Below are 18,112 nucleotides of genomic sequence, written 5' to 3'. Positions count from 1 at the left end.
TTTTCTTTCTCTCCTATACCTACAGCTATTATCAAAAAAATGCTTATCAAACTGAAACCATGCTCTTATGCTCTCAACAAGTTACCCCCAGAATACCTTCAGATGTCTGCTAAAGCCACTGCCTATCCAGTCAGCATACTCACCAACAGATCTAATCAGGAGGCCTATTATCTGGAAAAAATGTTTCATTCTACCCCTTCACAAAGGTGGCAGCAACACAGATGTTTCAAACTTTAGACCTATTGCTATTCTCTCCCCCTTTTCAAAATCTTGGAGAAATGCATCCATAAACCCAGCTATCTACTTCAAAAACCAACTTCTTTCCCTCACTCAGCATAGTTTCAGGCCAGGCCACAGCACAACTACTGCACTTATATCATTCTTAGATGCAGTCAATCGAGCTTGAGATACCAGCAAAATTGTATCTTCTCTATTTCTTGAAATCTCTAAAGCCTTCAATACTATTTCCCACCCTCTGCTACTCACCAAACTCTCAAACCTAGGTATCTCCCCTTTAACCTTAGATTGGTTTACCAGCTACTTAAACAACAGACAACAGTCTACTAAATGGCAAAACTTTTTCTCTCCTTTCTTTGAAACTTCCACACGTGCCCCACCCCCCAAGGTTCATATTAGGCACCCTACTCCAGTATTTTCATCAACTACTTCTACTCCAATATTATTAATGGTACAGCAGTTCAATATGCAGATGACTCTACCATAATCTGCTCTGCTAGCTCTATTACCGAACTCCTGCATATTACCCAGAATGCTTTCAACTCCACCAAAACACGGATGACAGATAACCACCTTTCTCTAAATCCCCATAAAAAAAACTGCTGTTATTCACCCCCAAGAAAAGTAGCTCCATAAATAAGACTGAATTCAGCATACACTCTCAAAACAAGTCCACCATAGACGTAGAACCTCATACAAAACTACTGGGAGTCATTTTAGATGAAAACTTTACTTTTGATCTTCATGTCTAAACCTCTACCAAAAAGACACACCAAAATTAGGATCCCTGTATAGACATAAAAATTTTCTTAACTGCTCTTCCAAACAAACTCTTGCCTGTACCTTCTTCCTCTTCTCACTCCTATATGGTGCCCCACTCCTCATCAATATCCAGTTATTCCTAAAAAATAAGCTAGAGTCCTGTTACAATAAAATCAATAAATTTGCAACCAATGCCAAATATTCATCCCATCATTGCTCTTCCTTACAATCAGTCAATTGGCTTGAACTCCCACATCACCTAATATACCTGCAACTAACCATAGCACATAAAATTGTATACAATCCTTCAGACTACCAAGCCCTATCTCCAATCCTAACTCACTACCACCCAGCTAGATCACTCAGATCTAAAAAAACAATTTCTCATGCAAGTTGACAAACCAAAACTTCCATCAGGTCAAATGCTCTACCCCTTCTCCATTGTCAAACTATGAAATGCACTCCCAAAAGCTATTTGGACCATCAGTAACATATCCTCCTTCAAAACAGCTCTGAAACAGCATTTGTCCACCTTCTGGCACTGTAGATGCTTGAACTTCTATCTTCCTAAGACTTGACTCCTTCTTCCTTACATCAACTCCCCTTTTTCCTCTACTTCATTCCTCCAAAACTTGACTCCCATTACTTCTTCACACTCATCACTCCCAGTACTAATCTCTCCCTACTTCAAACACATATACCTTTAGATTGTTATTCTAATTCTACCTATATTAAGCACTTCCACACTCACAACAAAGTCTACTCTGCAGTGTACACTAACATCAGAGTGTACTAGAATATGTTCATTGGATTTACTTCTATGCCTTGTGTTTTTACATTATTTCCCTGTACCACCTACATTTTCATATTGTACTTTATTGTATTTATAACACCTGTTATGACTATGCTTCTTGTTAATATAAATTGTTCCAGTATAATATAATTGCTATACTAACTGCCTTGTGGCATTTTTCTCCCCGGGCCTCCACTGAAAATGGATTATTCTTGGCCCAGTGGACTTCCCCAGTAAACAAATGCCAATAAATAAATAAATAAAATGCCAATAATAAATATTTGTGAAAACTGCAGTATTAATAATTGCATGACTGTTACCATTGCCAGAAGCATAGCAAGGGGGCAACCTCCCCAGATGCAAGATGTTAGGGAGCATAAAGAGCAGATGCACCCCCAGGGCACTTTAATTATTCCTTTATAAACTGAGAATCCTACATGACCCCAAATTTGCAGGTGTAGAGAAGATTCCCAGACTTTGTAAACCTTGACCAGTTAGTGCAAATACCTACTAGAGGTGCTGATAGATTGGACCTGGTACTCACAAATATGGGATAATGGTCCCCCCCAGCACAGTGTTGTGTCCTGTATGGTAAGGTCAGACCACAAAGCAGCCTCCTTCAAAATAAGAAAATTCAGTAACCCCAACAAAGCTTGTAACAGTTAAAAACTACTGCAAGGCAAACTATTTCTATTAGGTGATATCCTGTCATAATTACAAGCCTCTCCCAACCCAGATAACATAATAACCTAGGTGGAATTATTCACCAAAGATCTGTACAGCAATGTCAATGACTGCATGCAGGCTGCAGTTGCCAACCACAAGTAATCCCAAAACTAATTCTAAAAACAAACCACCATGGTGGAATCCAAAATTAAACAGGTCGTACAACAAAAGAAAAAATGTCATAGCTAAAATTAGGAAGTGTAACACCAAAAACACATAAAAACTCTCTCATCAAACTGAATGGTCAACTAAGAGGATTAAACCCAGCAAAGCAAATTTTGAGGTACAATAGCATCCCAGGCCAAAGACAACCATAAGACCTTCTTAAGCTATATCCAAAAACCTCAAAGACAGCTCACAGCAGTGTGCTGAACTGTTGGTAAATAGACCTATGTTCACGGAACCAGAATAGTATATCACATCTTCTGGCTGACAAATTCATCTTCAACTGTAGCACCCTCTCACCCCCAACTGCTCCCTAGGAATTACCATCTAACATAATCCTTCAACTATCAGTACAGAGTAGGTCTTATGTACACTCTCTAAGGTCAAAAATATAGCTTCAATGGACCCTGATAATATCCTGTTAAACCTCCTAAATTGTTTGAAATATGATCTATCAAGGCCACTGGTCTCATATGCCAAGCAATGGAAAGAATTATCATGGAAATAATTAACAGTGACATAAAAAACCTTCACACACTAGACCCAACCCAATTATTTTTCATCAAAAGCAGGTCATATCAACTGAACCTGTTGAACTTCTTCAAATGGTCATAATGGTGTATACTGTTTACCTTGACCTAGTTAAGGTATTTGATTCAATATTCCCCTTGTGCATTGTAAACAAACTCATGCAATTAGACATAATCCCTGGATAGCCAGCTGGCTCATAGGCAGGACACAGAAAGTTAGGATTGCAGAGACCACCTCCACAATGAGTCTGGTCACCAGTGGAGTCCCCTAGGTATCTGTGCTGGGTCCATTCCTCTTTGGCATCTATTTTTCAGAAGTCAAGGCCAATGTCAAGGGCCTCTGGTTAACCAAGTTTGCAGATGATTGCAAGCTTGGAGCAATCATAGTAACCCCCCTTTCTGATACTAATATCTTACAGGAAGGTCTAATACAGACAAATGACTGGTGCCAAAGCCATGGCTTAAAACACAATGCCAAGAAATGCATAATAGTAGCTTTTGGGAAGCTGGCCACCCAGGGAAGTTCCCTCATTGATAAAACTCCCCTAAAAGTAGGCACAGAAGTCAGGAATTTGGAGACTTGTGTAGATAGTAACCTGACTTTTGGTCAAGATGTGTCTAAGGTTGGAAGAAAAATCACTCTATGTCACTCAACTTATAAGTAAGGGCATGGCATATAGGTCCAAGGAAGTCATTGTGTCACTGTACTTAGCCATCATCAGACCCATCATGGAGTATAATGCCCCTTTCTGTATATACCTGACCAAGCACATGCAAGAACTGAAATGTACAAGAAGGTTCCTTACAAAAAGAATACAGGGTGTAAACATAATGTCCTATATAGACTGCGTCGAAGTTGCATCTCCACACTCTATTTCCTAGAGACTGCTGACAGGCAATTTATCCCCATTAGACAAGGCATCGTTGGATTTTGCTCTGATGGACCTTTCGCTTAGCCACAAAATGAATAGCGCCAGAACTACTAGATCTAAGGATTTACATTTTGCTTGCAACGTAAATAGGACATGTTTGAAGAACAGATACATATCTCATAGAATCCCCATTCATTGGAACAGGCTTCCCATCAATGTAAAGCATAGCCTTTCCCTAACTCTTTTCAAGGGCAGCCTGTACCAGTGGATGGGAAATCAGCAATTCAACCCTGGTCTGACACCTATGTCTCTGATGGATAGTGGCAGCCATTAAATCATGTTCTAACTAACATACACTCCTTAAAATAACCTATAAGGCACAATAACTTGTGGGATACATCTTCTAACTATCACACACCCCTTAAAATAACCTATAAGGCACAATAACTTGTGGAATACATTTGGGTTGCATGGCTAGGCCTATAAACGCCACAGTGATTATTAACCTAATATCAACTTATGAAACCTATAAGCTTATGAGAGTTGGTTTGTCTTATGTGTAGTCTCTCAGTCTGTATGAGAAGGGTTTTTTCATGACGTTTAGATGAAAGAGGACTTAAAGTCTGGAGTTGGAGTAATTTATTTATTTATTTAACATTTGTTTATGTGGAAAGTCTGACTTGAAATTAAGCCAATTTTCAGAGGAGACCCAGGGAGAAATGCTCCAGATATTCATAGGTTCATAGGTTGATACTAGGCTATTGGCCCTAAGGCCTATGCAAGCCTAGACATAACAATTCCCTGGATATTTCTTCCCACAATATTTACTTCTCTGGACCCCTGTCTAGCAGGGTGACTGACATGATCCCCGGGTGAATTTCCTATCTCCCGTCCAATCATCAAGGATCCTTTTGAAGAGGGCCGATGTGGCACTCTGCTTGACATGTATAGGCAGTCTATTCCAGAGTATGGGGAGTCTCTGGGTCAGGAACCTATCCCTCCAGCATGTTTTGTTCATTGTGATGACAAGGTTTGCATCCCTAGAGCATGTGGCTCTGAGGGTTGGGATTTCTTTAAGTGGAGCATGTCCAACAGCTCAGGGTTTGACATGACCTTGTATGTTAAGCAGAGCTTGCCTCTGAGTAGATGATATGCCACAGAGTATAGCTGGAGTTTTTTTAGATGGTCAACATATGGCATCTGCTTTAGGACTGTGATTCTTTTAGTGAGGTATTTCTGTGGCCTTTCCAGCTGTTGCAGATGTCTTGTGAGGTACATTCCAAATGGGGCATTATACTCTATAATGGGTCTAATGAGGGATGAGTACAGTGGGACAATGACCTCCTTTTTTCTGGATGAGAAGCCCCTAGTGATGAGGTGTGCCACATAGAAGGATTTCCTGACTGTTGTGGTGATGTGGTTATCGAAAGTGAGGCCACTGTTCACCTGTGTCCCTAAGTCTCTCATCACACTTTCAATGTTTAGTGTCCTGCCACCTATGTGATAATTCATGGGTACATGTTTTTTTCCAAAGGAGATAACTATACATTTCTTGGCATTAAGCTTGAGCCCATGGCTCTGGCACCTTGCATCTGTTTCTGTAAGGCCCTTTTGTAGAATATCCAAATAATTTGAGGATTCAATAATAGCTCCCTGTTTGCAGTCATCTGCAAACTTTGTTAGCCAGAGTCCCTTAGTGTTGGCCTGTACTTCAGAGAAGTAGATGCCAAACAAGAGTGGTCCCAGGACTGAACCCTGAGGTACTCCACTTGTCACTTGTCTGGAGCTTTTACAGTCTGGGTTCTGTCAGTACACCAGTTGGCAACTCATCGAGTGACGTAGGGATTTATGCCCAGCTTAGTAAGTTTATCTATGATTCCAGAGTGGGGGATGGTGTCGAAGGCCTTGGCGAGGTCCAGATAGGCTGTGTGGACTGCCTTACCCTCGTTCACAGCTCTGGAGACCGATTCAAAGAAGTCAGTCAGATTCAGGAGACAAGATTGCCCCTTCACAAACCCAAACTGGGTAGGGTTCAGTGTTTGAAGGTTGACAATGTCTTTGTTTATAAGTTCCATGATAATGCGTTCCATGCCCTTGCAGATCAGGCTTGTCAGACTGATGAGATGGTAGTTCCCAGGATCCAAGGCGGATCTTCCCTTGTAGAGTGGGATAACTGTAGCTGTGTGCCACTCAGTGGGCACGAAGCCTGAGGTGATGCTATGATTAAACATGACACTTTGCTGGGGTGCCAGTTCATTTTGTAGTTCATGTAGTACACAGCCAGGGATGTCATCTGGTCCCATGAATGCTGTATTCTTAGCTTTGGAGAATGCAGTTTCTACCTGTGTGGCTGTGATTACTGGAATTTGGCAATCTTTTGGTACTGAGATGGGCCCTTTAGGGGGTGAGAGGGGGGTTAAGTTGGCACTAAATCGATCTGCCAGGATATTGGCAATATCCTTGGGATCAGTATATTTAATGTCATTCTGTTGTAGCTCAGAGCAGATCTGAGCATTGCCATTTAGATTCTTGACATAACTATAGAATGCCTTGTGGTTGTCTTTGGAATCTTTGGGAGTTTTTTGCATCCTGGGATTTTTCTCTTTTCTGCAACAGTTTCTTCCTTCTGTTGTATAGTTTGTTTATAGCAGGGGACCACTAGATTGGCTTCCTTTTTTTGGCGGAGAGCATCTTGGTTCTATTGGGGATGGCACGATTCATCCACGAGTGGATGTGCTCATACAGTGCCTTAGTGTAGGATTTAGCAGTCGAACTTTCAGTTCCCATCTGCATGGGTGTCATGAAGTTTGTCACTTCTGACTTCAGTAGCATGAAGTTGGCTTTGGAGAAGTTTTTTAAGGAGGTTTCTCTACTGGGGGGTGGGGGTGGGATGTGGATGTCAAGGGTGATTTGCTTATGGTCAGACCTGAACAATGAGGGGGTGACCACTGGTGTGGAGCATCTATCTCCCATGTTGGTAATGACCAGGTCTAGTATATTGGAGCCCCTGGTGGGACAATGGATTAGTTGATCCAGGGCATTGGAATTTATGAATTCCAAAAACCGTTGGGAAAAGGAGTTGGTACCCGAGTAGTTTTCCCAGTTAATGGCAGGGTAGTTGAAATCACCCAGTATTAGGGTGTTTGGTTGTATCTTAATATTTTCCAGTATGTTTAGAAAGGTGTAGTGAGAATCTTGGGGCATGGTGGGGGATCTGTAGCAAGCTACAATTTGGATTGCAGTCTTACCTAGTGTTAGTTGCACCTAGAGAATTTCAGATGCATTGTGTTGGGCAACTAGCCTGGAGGTGTGAATATCCTTGGTGAATATGGACACTCCTCCACCTTTAGTGTTTCAGTCTTGATTTTGTGGCCGAAAAGTGTGGTAAGAGTTGTAGCCTGGTATTGCCGGGGTGTTCTCTGGAGCCTTGAACCAGGTCTCAGTTACTGCACAGATATCGATGTTCTTTATTGTTAGGAGTGCCTCGAGAGAGTGCATTTTGAGGTTTAGACTTCTAGCATTGAGTAGCATTACCTTCAGATTTTGCATGCTTGTATCTGTTACAGTGATGGTTTTATCCTTTGAACCTTGCCTAAAAAAGGCACTATAGGGGTGGCAAGAGCTTTAGCCAGTAACCTGAATCCCAGGGGTGACAGATGCAGACCATCTCTGGCAAAGCATTGTGGTTTGTCGATCATGTCTTCCCAGGCAGACAAATACTGGATCCCCTTTGAATGACATCAGAAGCTTAGCCAATTGTTGAAGTCAATCATTTTGTCCTTATACTGTGGTATCATTCTGGGCGAAGGCAGGATGCTACTCAGGGCTAGGGTCATACCTGCCTGGGCCACATGATCCAAGAGCTCTTCCATGTCTCTTTTCATGTAGTCCAGGGAGGTACGTCTCAGGTCATTCACTCCAGCATGGACAATGACAGAGTCGTATTTGTACTTGTTATGGAGTGACTTAAGTGCATTCATTATGTGGTGGATCCTGGCACCCGACAGGCAGCTGACTGTAATTTTCTCCTTGTTCAGCCTGGTGAGTGGGACATCAGTGTGCCTGACTATAGAGTCACCTATGACTAAAGTGTTGGGTACATTGTCTTGCCTTAGGGGCTGTTGTTGGGTGGCACACTGGTGTTGTGAGCTATGTGTCACTTTGGTTGTGACTGGTGTTTGCATTTCAACTTCAGAGGTCCTTGTTGCTTGGGCAGATTAATGTTAAGGGCTTCCGCATATGTGGGTTTAGTGTTGCTATGTGTGGGTGTTGATAGTGTGGGTTTTGAAGGGCTATGAGTTGCTAGAGGTGTAGTGCAGGTGTTAACCTTTTCCTTTTTGCTGTCTAGCACAATCTTGGCTGGAGAGAGCTTTGCTTCCAGTTTGGCTTTGTATGTCTTTGTAATGTGGGAGGAAACCGGAGAACCCAGAGAAAATCCACACTAATGCAGGGAGGACATGCAGGCTCCACACAGAAGGCATTCCAACCGAGAATTGAACCAGAGAACCTCTTGCTGTGAGGCGACAATGCTACTGCTGCACCACTGCACCGTCTGAAGCTGTAAAGTTAGGATCCTGACATTACGGTACAGCTTTATTTTATGGGTAAGCATTTGGCTTTTTCCTAGAGTGATAAAGTTATGGTCATGGAAAGGCAAATTTATAATGCATCAGCAGATGCTGTTGGAGAGTGTCTGGAGTGTGGCAATGCAAAAATAGCTAGTGGAGTTTTCATTCCAGAACACATGCTCTAACCCCCCCCCATGTGAAGCAAGGAGGGTCCACCAGTTCATCATTCATTTGCACACCCCAACCCCCCCACTCCTAGCCAGCCAACTCCTCTAGCTTTTGGGTCATTAATCAAAACTCTGTCATCTAGTTCATTGTCAGGGCCTCAACCCTCTATGCTACTAAGTTGGCAATAAACAATCTGTAAAGTACAGTGACTGTACTGTATTAATCTGCTGATAATATGGCAGCTTTTCAGCCCAGGCCCCCTCAGAAAGTGGACACTACCCAAATAAATAATTCAACAATCTACAGATGTAATAACCTGGGACTTAAATCTATTCGAAGGATAAAAAAAAAACACTGCTTATTATGATTTTACACAAATTGTTATTTTATCAACTGATATCTAGTTCTGTCTAAAGCTGGATGCTCAAAAATATATTAAGAAGTAAGGTTAGACAGTAGCTTAGCTATGGCAGGGCAAGACGGGCAAGTGCTCTGGGTGCAAATTGTTGGGGAGGTGCGATCAGACAATACCAATCTCTATAGTAATATTGGCTTTTAAAAGTCAGTACTGCATTTGTGGTCAAACATGACTGCTGTAGCATTCCAAGCATTCAGGTTATAAACTGTAGCAACTGTTTGCTACATTTCTAGCAAGCAGTTTGCTACAGTTTATAAGAAGAATATATTTTTTTAAACTAAAACCTGAGTGCCATAGTGCTCTGTGAAGGCAGGGTATAAAATGTAGCAACTGTTCATACAGTTTACACCCTGTCTGAATGGAGTGTAAGAGCTCTCAAGTTTTAGTTTGAAAAGAGTTTTTTTTAACTTTTAAGCTATAGAAAACAATGCTCAGGTTTGAGCCCACAAATGCGTTGGAGGACAGTTGGGTACACGGCACAGAAACAGGACCTGAATGACTGGCAGGAGTGTGGGGGCATGTTGTGCATCTGGCCACTTGTTTGATGTGCCAGTAGAAGGGACCTCTTTTTTTACTCTTCACTTGAAAAGCTGAGGGCAGCGCAAGAGGGGCAACTACCCCGGGTGCAGAACCACTGGTGGTTCATTGTACTGGCACAGGCCAGTGGTTAAACCAGCTGCACTTCAGAGTTAGACAGTTTTAAAACTTTGTACTGGTATTTTTGTCTTTAAAACTTTTCTGTTATTTCCCCTTGGTCATCTGAAATTCCTTCCTACTATTACCATGTTAATTATCTAAAAAATTGTGCATTTACATTAAAACCAGAAGACTGTATCTTCATGTTCAAGCAGAATGTACAACAATGTCTGAGAAAGAAATAGGGATTCCTAAATGAAAGACCAGCACTGGTAGAGGTTTTAATAGAATCTGGAACAGAAGCTGCCAGTAACAAAGGAATAATTAGTAAAGCATATAAAATATTGCATGATAATTGTAAGAATCAATCAGAGGAGGTTAGAAAGCATTGGGAAGAGAGATTGGACAAGCAATTCACAAAGAAACAATGGGAGGATATGTGTATGTCTCCAACGTATGCAACAACATCTCGAAGATTTAGGATTTTTGCTAGAAGTGTTTACATAGATATTTTATACCCCAAGTAGATTCCAGAGAATTTCTCCTCAGCTAGACAGTAAATGTTGGAGGTGTGATGTGGAAGAAAAGATAATTGGGAACATGTTTTCTGGGAGTGCAGTGAGTTGGCAGACTTAAAGGATTTCCATGCGAGATGCACCGTCATAGATGCTGGGTGGGCAGATTTGTGTGACAAAGGGGATGATTTTTCTGAGTATGATGCAGAATCGGAATTGTCTAAACGTGGTAAGGCCTTGCTGTTTCTGTTTATGGTGGCTGTCAAAAAAGCAGTTACTAGAACATGGAAATAAAAAACGAAACCAACTATATTAGAAGTAGTAAATATAGTAACAGAGATAAAACAACTGGAATTGAAATCTTTAGAAAAAGATAAAGAGCAAACTACATAGGAATTGTGGGAACAATACATGCAAGGGATGAATGAGGTTTAAAAGAAGGCAGGACTTAAATGAGCTATTTAATGTCTTACTGAAAACAATTGGGTAGATTATAAGTGATGTATAATGTTTGCAACTGGGAGTGTGTCAGTATGGTTTGTGATGTAAAATGCTTGCAAATAGGATTGCATCAGTGTGGTTTGTTTTCATTTATATAAATGTATGATTGCTTATGTTGTAAGTGATGGTTTAATAAAGATGTTTCTTGTTTAAAAAGGGGGCAGGAATTGGACAACTTATGTAATGTTGCTTAGCTTATATGATATATAGCAATATATGTGAAACATAATGTTTGTTAATTTTAACTTGTTAATACAGTTTTATTACTTTTATATGAATGCAAATGTGCCTGTGTCACAAGTGATAATTCAATAAAGATGTTAAAAAAAAAAACATCTATAGATATGAGCCAGGACATAAAATCACATACAGCCTTGCAGTGCCAAAAGTTGTTGCCAAGAACAGTTTCCCGTAGTTTTCATCAAAGCCCTCCAAAAATTTTTAGCCTACAGTTTATTAGACTTCTATTTATATTTTTTATTCAGACTTGTATTTGCCACATGGACCTCAGGTGTACACAGAAGACAAATAGTGGCAGAGGAACCGAACCCCTGAACTATCGTATAAAGCTTGTTAACAGCTCACAGTTTTTATTCTCTGCACTAACGGCTAGACTGTGATATACTAGTTCACATGGTGAACATACATAACATACATTTGTAACAAATTTATTCAGGGAATATGAAAAGATAAACTTCAATTTTTCTTATTCCTGTTACTCTCCATAGTACCCAACTAATCAGTGACAAATGTATAATTATTTGATAAATAATTCATACTTTTCTAGCAATATCTAAAGGCCAAAGACAAAGAAATTGTTACGTAGTATTACTACATTCTACCATTAGCCCATAATATCAGTTTCTCAAAAAAATAGCTGCAACTGCAGTGTTTTTAAACAAACTACAAACCTATTTCTGGGCCTGCAAAAGCATTTCTTCCATCTTTTATAGTAGTTGCATTCCGCATTTATAGCTGCATTGATTGATGATCTGGTTTCAGCTATCCTACGTTCCTGATCAAAGTAATGTGTCTCTCTTCTAAATTATCTAAATATACATTGTTACAACTGCTAAAACGTACTGAGAAGTCCTTTGAACCTGTATATCATTTCAGTCATTGTTTTGTTATGTTCTTTTTTAGGATCAAGCAATGATGTCTTTGTTGCCCTTTATGACTATCCACCACAGGAAGTTAGCAGACCAATTTTTCGACTGGGTGAGAAACTGCAACTGATATCTGAGTAAGTAAAACAAGTTTCATCTTTAATATGGGACTAAAATAGTGCTGAACTCTTACAGTAGGTAACGGAACAGAAACATGATGACTCAAGGCTGTTGCAGGACAGGGAATTAAATGACTTATCTTTTAGGTGAACTATATCGATTTACAAAACAAAGGTTTGCTACTTAATGGACCTTCAGTAAGAATTTGATTCACAGTAACAAATGAATGTACACTTGGTGAGCATCCTGTGGGATGAAGTGAGACAACATGGGAGAGCCCTGAAGTGGTAATGACTGCTTTTTACCCTGAAACATAGATAACCCCTGAATATCTTGGCAAGCTTTATGTGATGACACGCATCTTCAAAGATCAATAACCATATCTACTTTTCTTCTGATGGATGTGAAAGGATGGAATTGACCTTTCTTTTATAATTAACTGGTTTCAGGCAGCTCAGGTAAGAGCACTTATTTCATTTTGTACTGAAAAGAAGCTGAAGTAGTTACCTAACCACTTCCAGTCTGCTGAAACCTCTTGGATTGCTTTTTAATAAAAGGTCCAGTATCTCTCTCCTTGTTGCTCCCTTTTGAAATGGTAGGACTTTAAGTAAGGGGATAATGTGGCTGGGAAGGGGTGTAAATGTAGCCTGCATTTCCCTGGAAATGACTGTCCTCATCCACTTGTCCTACATAATGACCAATCACACAGAGAGAGGTAAAGGGGCATAAAGTCCATGACTGCCTCCAAGGTGGGATGACAGGATAAGGCCTTAGGAGGTTCTGCTGGTGTCTTTCAGGAGGAGGTCCACAGCTCTCCTGCTGTTACTGACTACTCATACTTCCGAATGGTTGGACAACAATTCTGGAAAATACCATAAAATCATCGGTTCAGATTTCTGGTTTTGATACTGCTAGTGACATGTGAACCAAGGTTGACAGATGGACTACGGATTCTGAAACTTCACAACAAAAGCAGTTAATGTTATCCTTTCTGTTCCACATTGTCCAGATGCATTTGTACCTTGGTATCTTTGGCCAAGTGTCTTATTCAGAGCAATGCAAAGCTATGCTGGTGCATGCAGCTTGGGCTGTACCTTCAACAGATTATAAGTCTATCTCCTTGTGAGGTTCATAACAAAAGAATACTTTTAACAAAGATTGTAATTTGTGTTTAAGCTAACAGTCTAGAAACAGCTCCAGTGACTGTTGCATCTCATCTAACAGCTTTTACTGCCACCACATCATATGGGACATGTAGTTCATGGCCCTGTGTAGTAAGGTGCAGGATACATAGAATAATTTTTTAACCTGTCCATAGCTATGGACTCTTTATTAGGAGAATGAAAAGCAATGTTTTGGGCACTGGAACATTTACAAGAGTTACTGTAGCCAAACTCAAGTGAGGCCTAGAGGTCTCTGACCAACAATTCCTACCCTTAGAAGGCTGGAGGATTGTGACTAGTCTCCATGAGACAGCAGCCATAATGTCATGGTGGTTCCACGTTATAGCCATAGCCAGTTTAGATATCTTATCTATTGGTAAAACCACCCAGGAAGAAGGATGGTCCTACCAAAATGTCTCCTGCAAGGATTTTTGGACAGGAGGTTAAGTCATTGGACTACTGCTCCTATTTGCCTCATCATCTCTAACATTTCCCAAGACTTGGGATCATTCAGAAAGGTGTGGTAATCTGCATTCTATTCATCACTGTTTTCTTGGATGAGGGGCATGACTGGCAAGTCAGCATGCTTCTTGCATATTTGCTTCTTGCCTGCCCTCAGTAGTGACAGGCCTAAGGAGAATAAAGAGATACAGTGATGTCCAGTAGCCCCTAAGAGAACTTATACAAGTCTGTCAAGCAGTCTCTGCTGCTACATGAAAAGTGGAAAAGATAGTAGTTCAAACAAAGGAATGACTGTATCTTGAATAACAGGTAGTACTGAAGCTTGCACAAGAGCTGAAGAGGTACATGCATAAGCTTCTGCATCAACATTGTCAAACTGGGTGCCAATATAATACTAGACATTGAGGGTATGGCATTGATCCCCACAGTGCCAGCAACATCAGGGTCAACATCAACATAAAAAGAGCTGTTACCAAGCCCAGTGCTGAAAGGTTACTCCTCAGCATCAGGACCAAAACACCATGGGCAGCGGCATTGTTGGCACCAAAGGCACAATCAGCATTGAAACTGCTGACATCAAGGGCTGCGGCTCCAAAGCTGAGGTCACAATCAAGGCTGACAAATCTTCCACAGCTAACCTCAGAATTGCAGGGACTGAGGCAAGGCTCCTCAGGATTGGTACCAGTATTGTGTAGACTGGTAAGAAACATGGGATTATATGGCTTAGAATGGAAGGACGGAAAAATGCCTGTTTCCACCATGAAATCAGAGGAGAATGTGGCAGCAGCTGTTTTGTAAAAAGTCCTGATATGTACATCCATAAGCCGCTCATAATCTTTCTAAAGAGGCAGAATCAATAGAGACTTTGCTAAGGTTCACCTCACAGTCATTATTTGTGAAACGTCTTTGTCTGTTAATGAAACCAAATGTGATTTTATTAGCAAGGAAGGGGATTTGTCAAGAAACCACTCAATATAGCAATATGCACAAAACCATGAGGTTTAGGCTTCAAAGTAGGGGGACTCGGAAGAGAATATCTTTGTTTCACAGTCCTGCACTTGAATTTACTCTTCTGAGTTTTAGCAGAACTAAAAAATATGGTAGTAACCTATGTCTCCAACACAGAGGTTGATGGATCTGGCTCTATTACTTAAGCCAAAGGATTCATTCTACCCCAAGGGATTTTGGCCCCAGATGAAAAAGTCTTTTCTACCAAAATATTTTTAATTTCTTCTTCCTGTCCCTGAGAGCAACATGATTAAGCAAATGGCATATTTTATTTAGGCATGTTATGTTTCTAATCCAAACAATACAAACTCTGTTTATCTTAACTAGGATGTTTATTGCTATAGTTTGCATTTTTTTAATGCTTGCTCCTTTTCTACTAAGCAGTAACATTCACAACAATAAGAGAACTCAAAAACTGAAAAACAGTGCAGAGCACTCCATTTTTAACTAAACATTAAGCATCTCAAGAACAACGCAACTCAGTAACTGAACAAGCTGACATTACACCAGCATAACTCATTAATGATACATTGTGGAATGCAACATATAACAGCTTACAAACATCATTACATTGCATTATCAGTGGAAAGTCTTCTTTAATGATGATATTGCAATTACAATGTTTACATCAATGCTATAATATATTATTATGCACACATACCCAAAGTGATATTTTTCTCTAAAGTTTTGCAAACTGTCATATCTACAAAACTGTACAACCTACACATAAACTTTCACACGACAGCAGGAAATTCCACTCTAAGTGCACGTTTAAGATGTTTGCATAAATATGAAAAGTATGCTTAACTGTTAATTGTTAATATAAATAACACTAACTGTCTCTCAAGATGAGCAACTTATAGTACAAACATCAAAGACAACTTTCTTCAACATCACATAAGATTTCACTGATGCCATGCAATAGTTTTCAAGTCTCTTTGTTTTGGGAAATATTACATACATATGGAAATTTTGCAGATGTTCTAAATTACTAACAAACAGCTATCATTATGTCCATGATAGTGTACAATAAGTTGGCGTTGACATATTACTTTTCCATCTTCCATCTGTGCACTTAATACAATGCCCTTTAATAATGTGTAGGTATCTCACTTATGTAAACATTAAACACAAGCACTGCAGTATCACCACGAAGAGAGAGTAGAATGCATGTTCAGCAGATAAAATCTAAATAAAATCAGCACAGTTTAATAAAGAACAAATAAAATCCTTCAAACAACAGGATGTAAATCCTCACAGACAAACAGGATGAGCGCTCGTGGCTATGCCTTCATAAGATCCTACTCACACTAAAACACCTCCCTTTTTTATATTGTTGCTAATCCAATCAAGTCAAGTCATCTCCTGAGCTTCCTGCTTTTCAATATAAGTTTTAAAGGCACCGCTCCATTAAGACCAGGGCTCCTGTCTGCCTGTAAATCAGCTATCCAGAGTGTTTCCAAGACTTTAGTTTTATTTGATAGATCTCCACCTCTTATATTATCTAGCACTCTTTCCAGGGCTAGGAAGGAGAATTTATGTCCAGGATACTTTTGAATATGCGGTGACAAAGCATTAGTCTGTATATTAAGTCTAATTTCACTGAGATGGTGCAGAATCCTCTCCTTAAAAGATCTATTGGTTTTCCCAACATAAAATCCTGGCCAGCTATCACAAGTAGCTGCATATACTATGTTCTTAGTACTCAATCCACATATGTCTTTAATTTGTATGTCCAACCAGTTACAGGATGTTTGAAACAATTGCTTGTATCTATATGCTTTGCAACTTTTACATGGAAAAGTGCCCGTCATAAAGCTATGTGGAACACTATCTTGCTTGTGAAATAACAATCTCTTTAGATTCAACTTATTCTTAAAAGGGAATCTGGGGACATCACTAACAATATGTCTTATGCTATCATCTGAAGTTAAAATCTTCCAGTTCTTCCTAATAATTTCACAAATGGCCAATATGTCACTACTGTGTTTTAGTAAACATCTCATCCCACCCAGTTCTCTGTTTTGTTTTTCCATGTCATCTTTTCTTCTGACTGAGAAATAAGGTTTCCCTCTATCATTTCTCTGTGACTTCGTCTTCATGGTTCCTCATCGAATTTCAAAATCTTTACAGCCTCGGGTCAATAAATCATTCTGTAATCATTCTAATTCATGTTGGTGCACTTCATCATTAGTGCAAAGCCTAGATATACATAGCATCTGGCCATTTATTATCTGTGGATTGTGATGCATACTTGTTCTATGCAAAGTATGATTTCTCCAACATTCTTTTCTATAGAGATGTGTACGAAATTGACTGTCTTCTTCCAATAATACAATCACACTCAAAAAGTCTATTTCTTCCTTGGAACTCCTGACATCAAACTCCAAGAATGATGTAGTACTCCCCAAGTACTCCAGAAAACTGGATAGTTCATTCTCATTACCTCTCAGTAAAACAAATATGTCATCAACAAATCTACCATAGAAGATGACATGTCTCAGCCAATGATACTGTTCACTTAATACAAACTCATTTTCCCAATATGCCATGACCAAATTGGAGTAGCTATTGGCACATTAAGTTCCCATAGCTACCCCCAACTTTTGCAAATAATGGTCAGTTCCATATACAAGGATGTTATTCTCCAGTATAATTCTCATCAATGAGCAGATTTGTGAGAAAGTAGGGCCATCACACTCTGTATGTGTTCTCAAAGGTTCCTGAATAGATCTTATCCCATATTCATTGGGTATCACTGTAAATAAACTTTTTACATCCATTGTTACTAGTATAAGGCCTTCTCTTCCATCCAAATTCATTACACAATCATGTAATATATGTAGGAAATGAGATATATCTCTTAGAGCTGTTCTCATCCCAGTTAGAACCTTTTTCAGTTGAAATTTCTCAAAAATGGAAGCTGGCTCAGTGAGCCAACCTCTACCAGATACTATCAGACATAGTGGTGGATCATCTCTGTTTTTGTGTATTTTGGATAATCCAATAATAACTGGAGTTACTGGATTGTTAACTCTCAAATAGTCATACAATGCCTCTGTAATGCCTCTCATTAACATGTCATGCAAGGTGCCATTAACTTTCTTTATTGTGGTCTGTACTTTCCATTTAGGTATCTTCTTTTATATAGTCTCATAACTAAGCATTTTGAGCATTCTGTCATGATAGTCTATAGTTTGCATTATCACAATAGCTCCTCCCTTATTAGCTGGTTTGATGGTTAAACCTCTGTTCTGTGACAACTCGTAGTGCTTCCCTTTCATGTCGATTCAAGATGTAAAAATCATGATTATTGTTGCCTCCATATCATAGTTGCTTGACTTCATTTTCACAGACACACA

General features: G+C 39.8%; 2 protein-coding genes across 2 annotated transcripts in view; one reads left to right on the top strand and one right to left on the bottom strand.

Moving 5' to 3' along the window:
- Positions 1–18,112, bottom strand: part of TG (thyroglobulin) — a 2,464,750-nt gene that overhangs the window by 837,271 nt on the left and 1,609,367 nt on the right. The window lies entirely within an intron of this gene.
- The window catches only part of SLA (Src like adaptor), a 243,849-nt gene that overhangs the window by 109,288 nt on the left and 116,449 nt on the right, over positions 1–18,112 (top strand). The window contains exon 3 of the mRNA XM_044066936.1: positions 12,035–12,134. Within this exon, the coding sequence (XP_043922871.1) occupies positions 12,035–12,134 (100 nt within the window). The remainder of the gene's footprint in view (positions 1–12,034; positions 12,135–18,112) is intronic.

The sequence above is a fragment of the Protopterus annectens genome, chromosome 3.part1 (genome assembly GCF_019279795.1).
Source record: "Protopterus annectens isolate FY-2018-M chromosome 3.part1, PAN1.0, whole genome shotgun sequence".
Taxonomy (NCBI): Eukaryota; Metazoa; Chordata; order Ceratodontiformes; family Protopteridae; genus Protopterus; species Protopterus annectens.
This window is presented reverse-complemented; position numbering and strand designations above follow the sequence as displayed.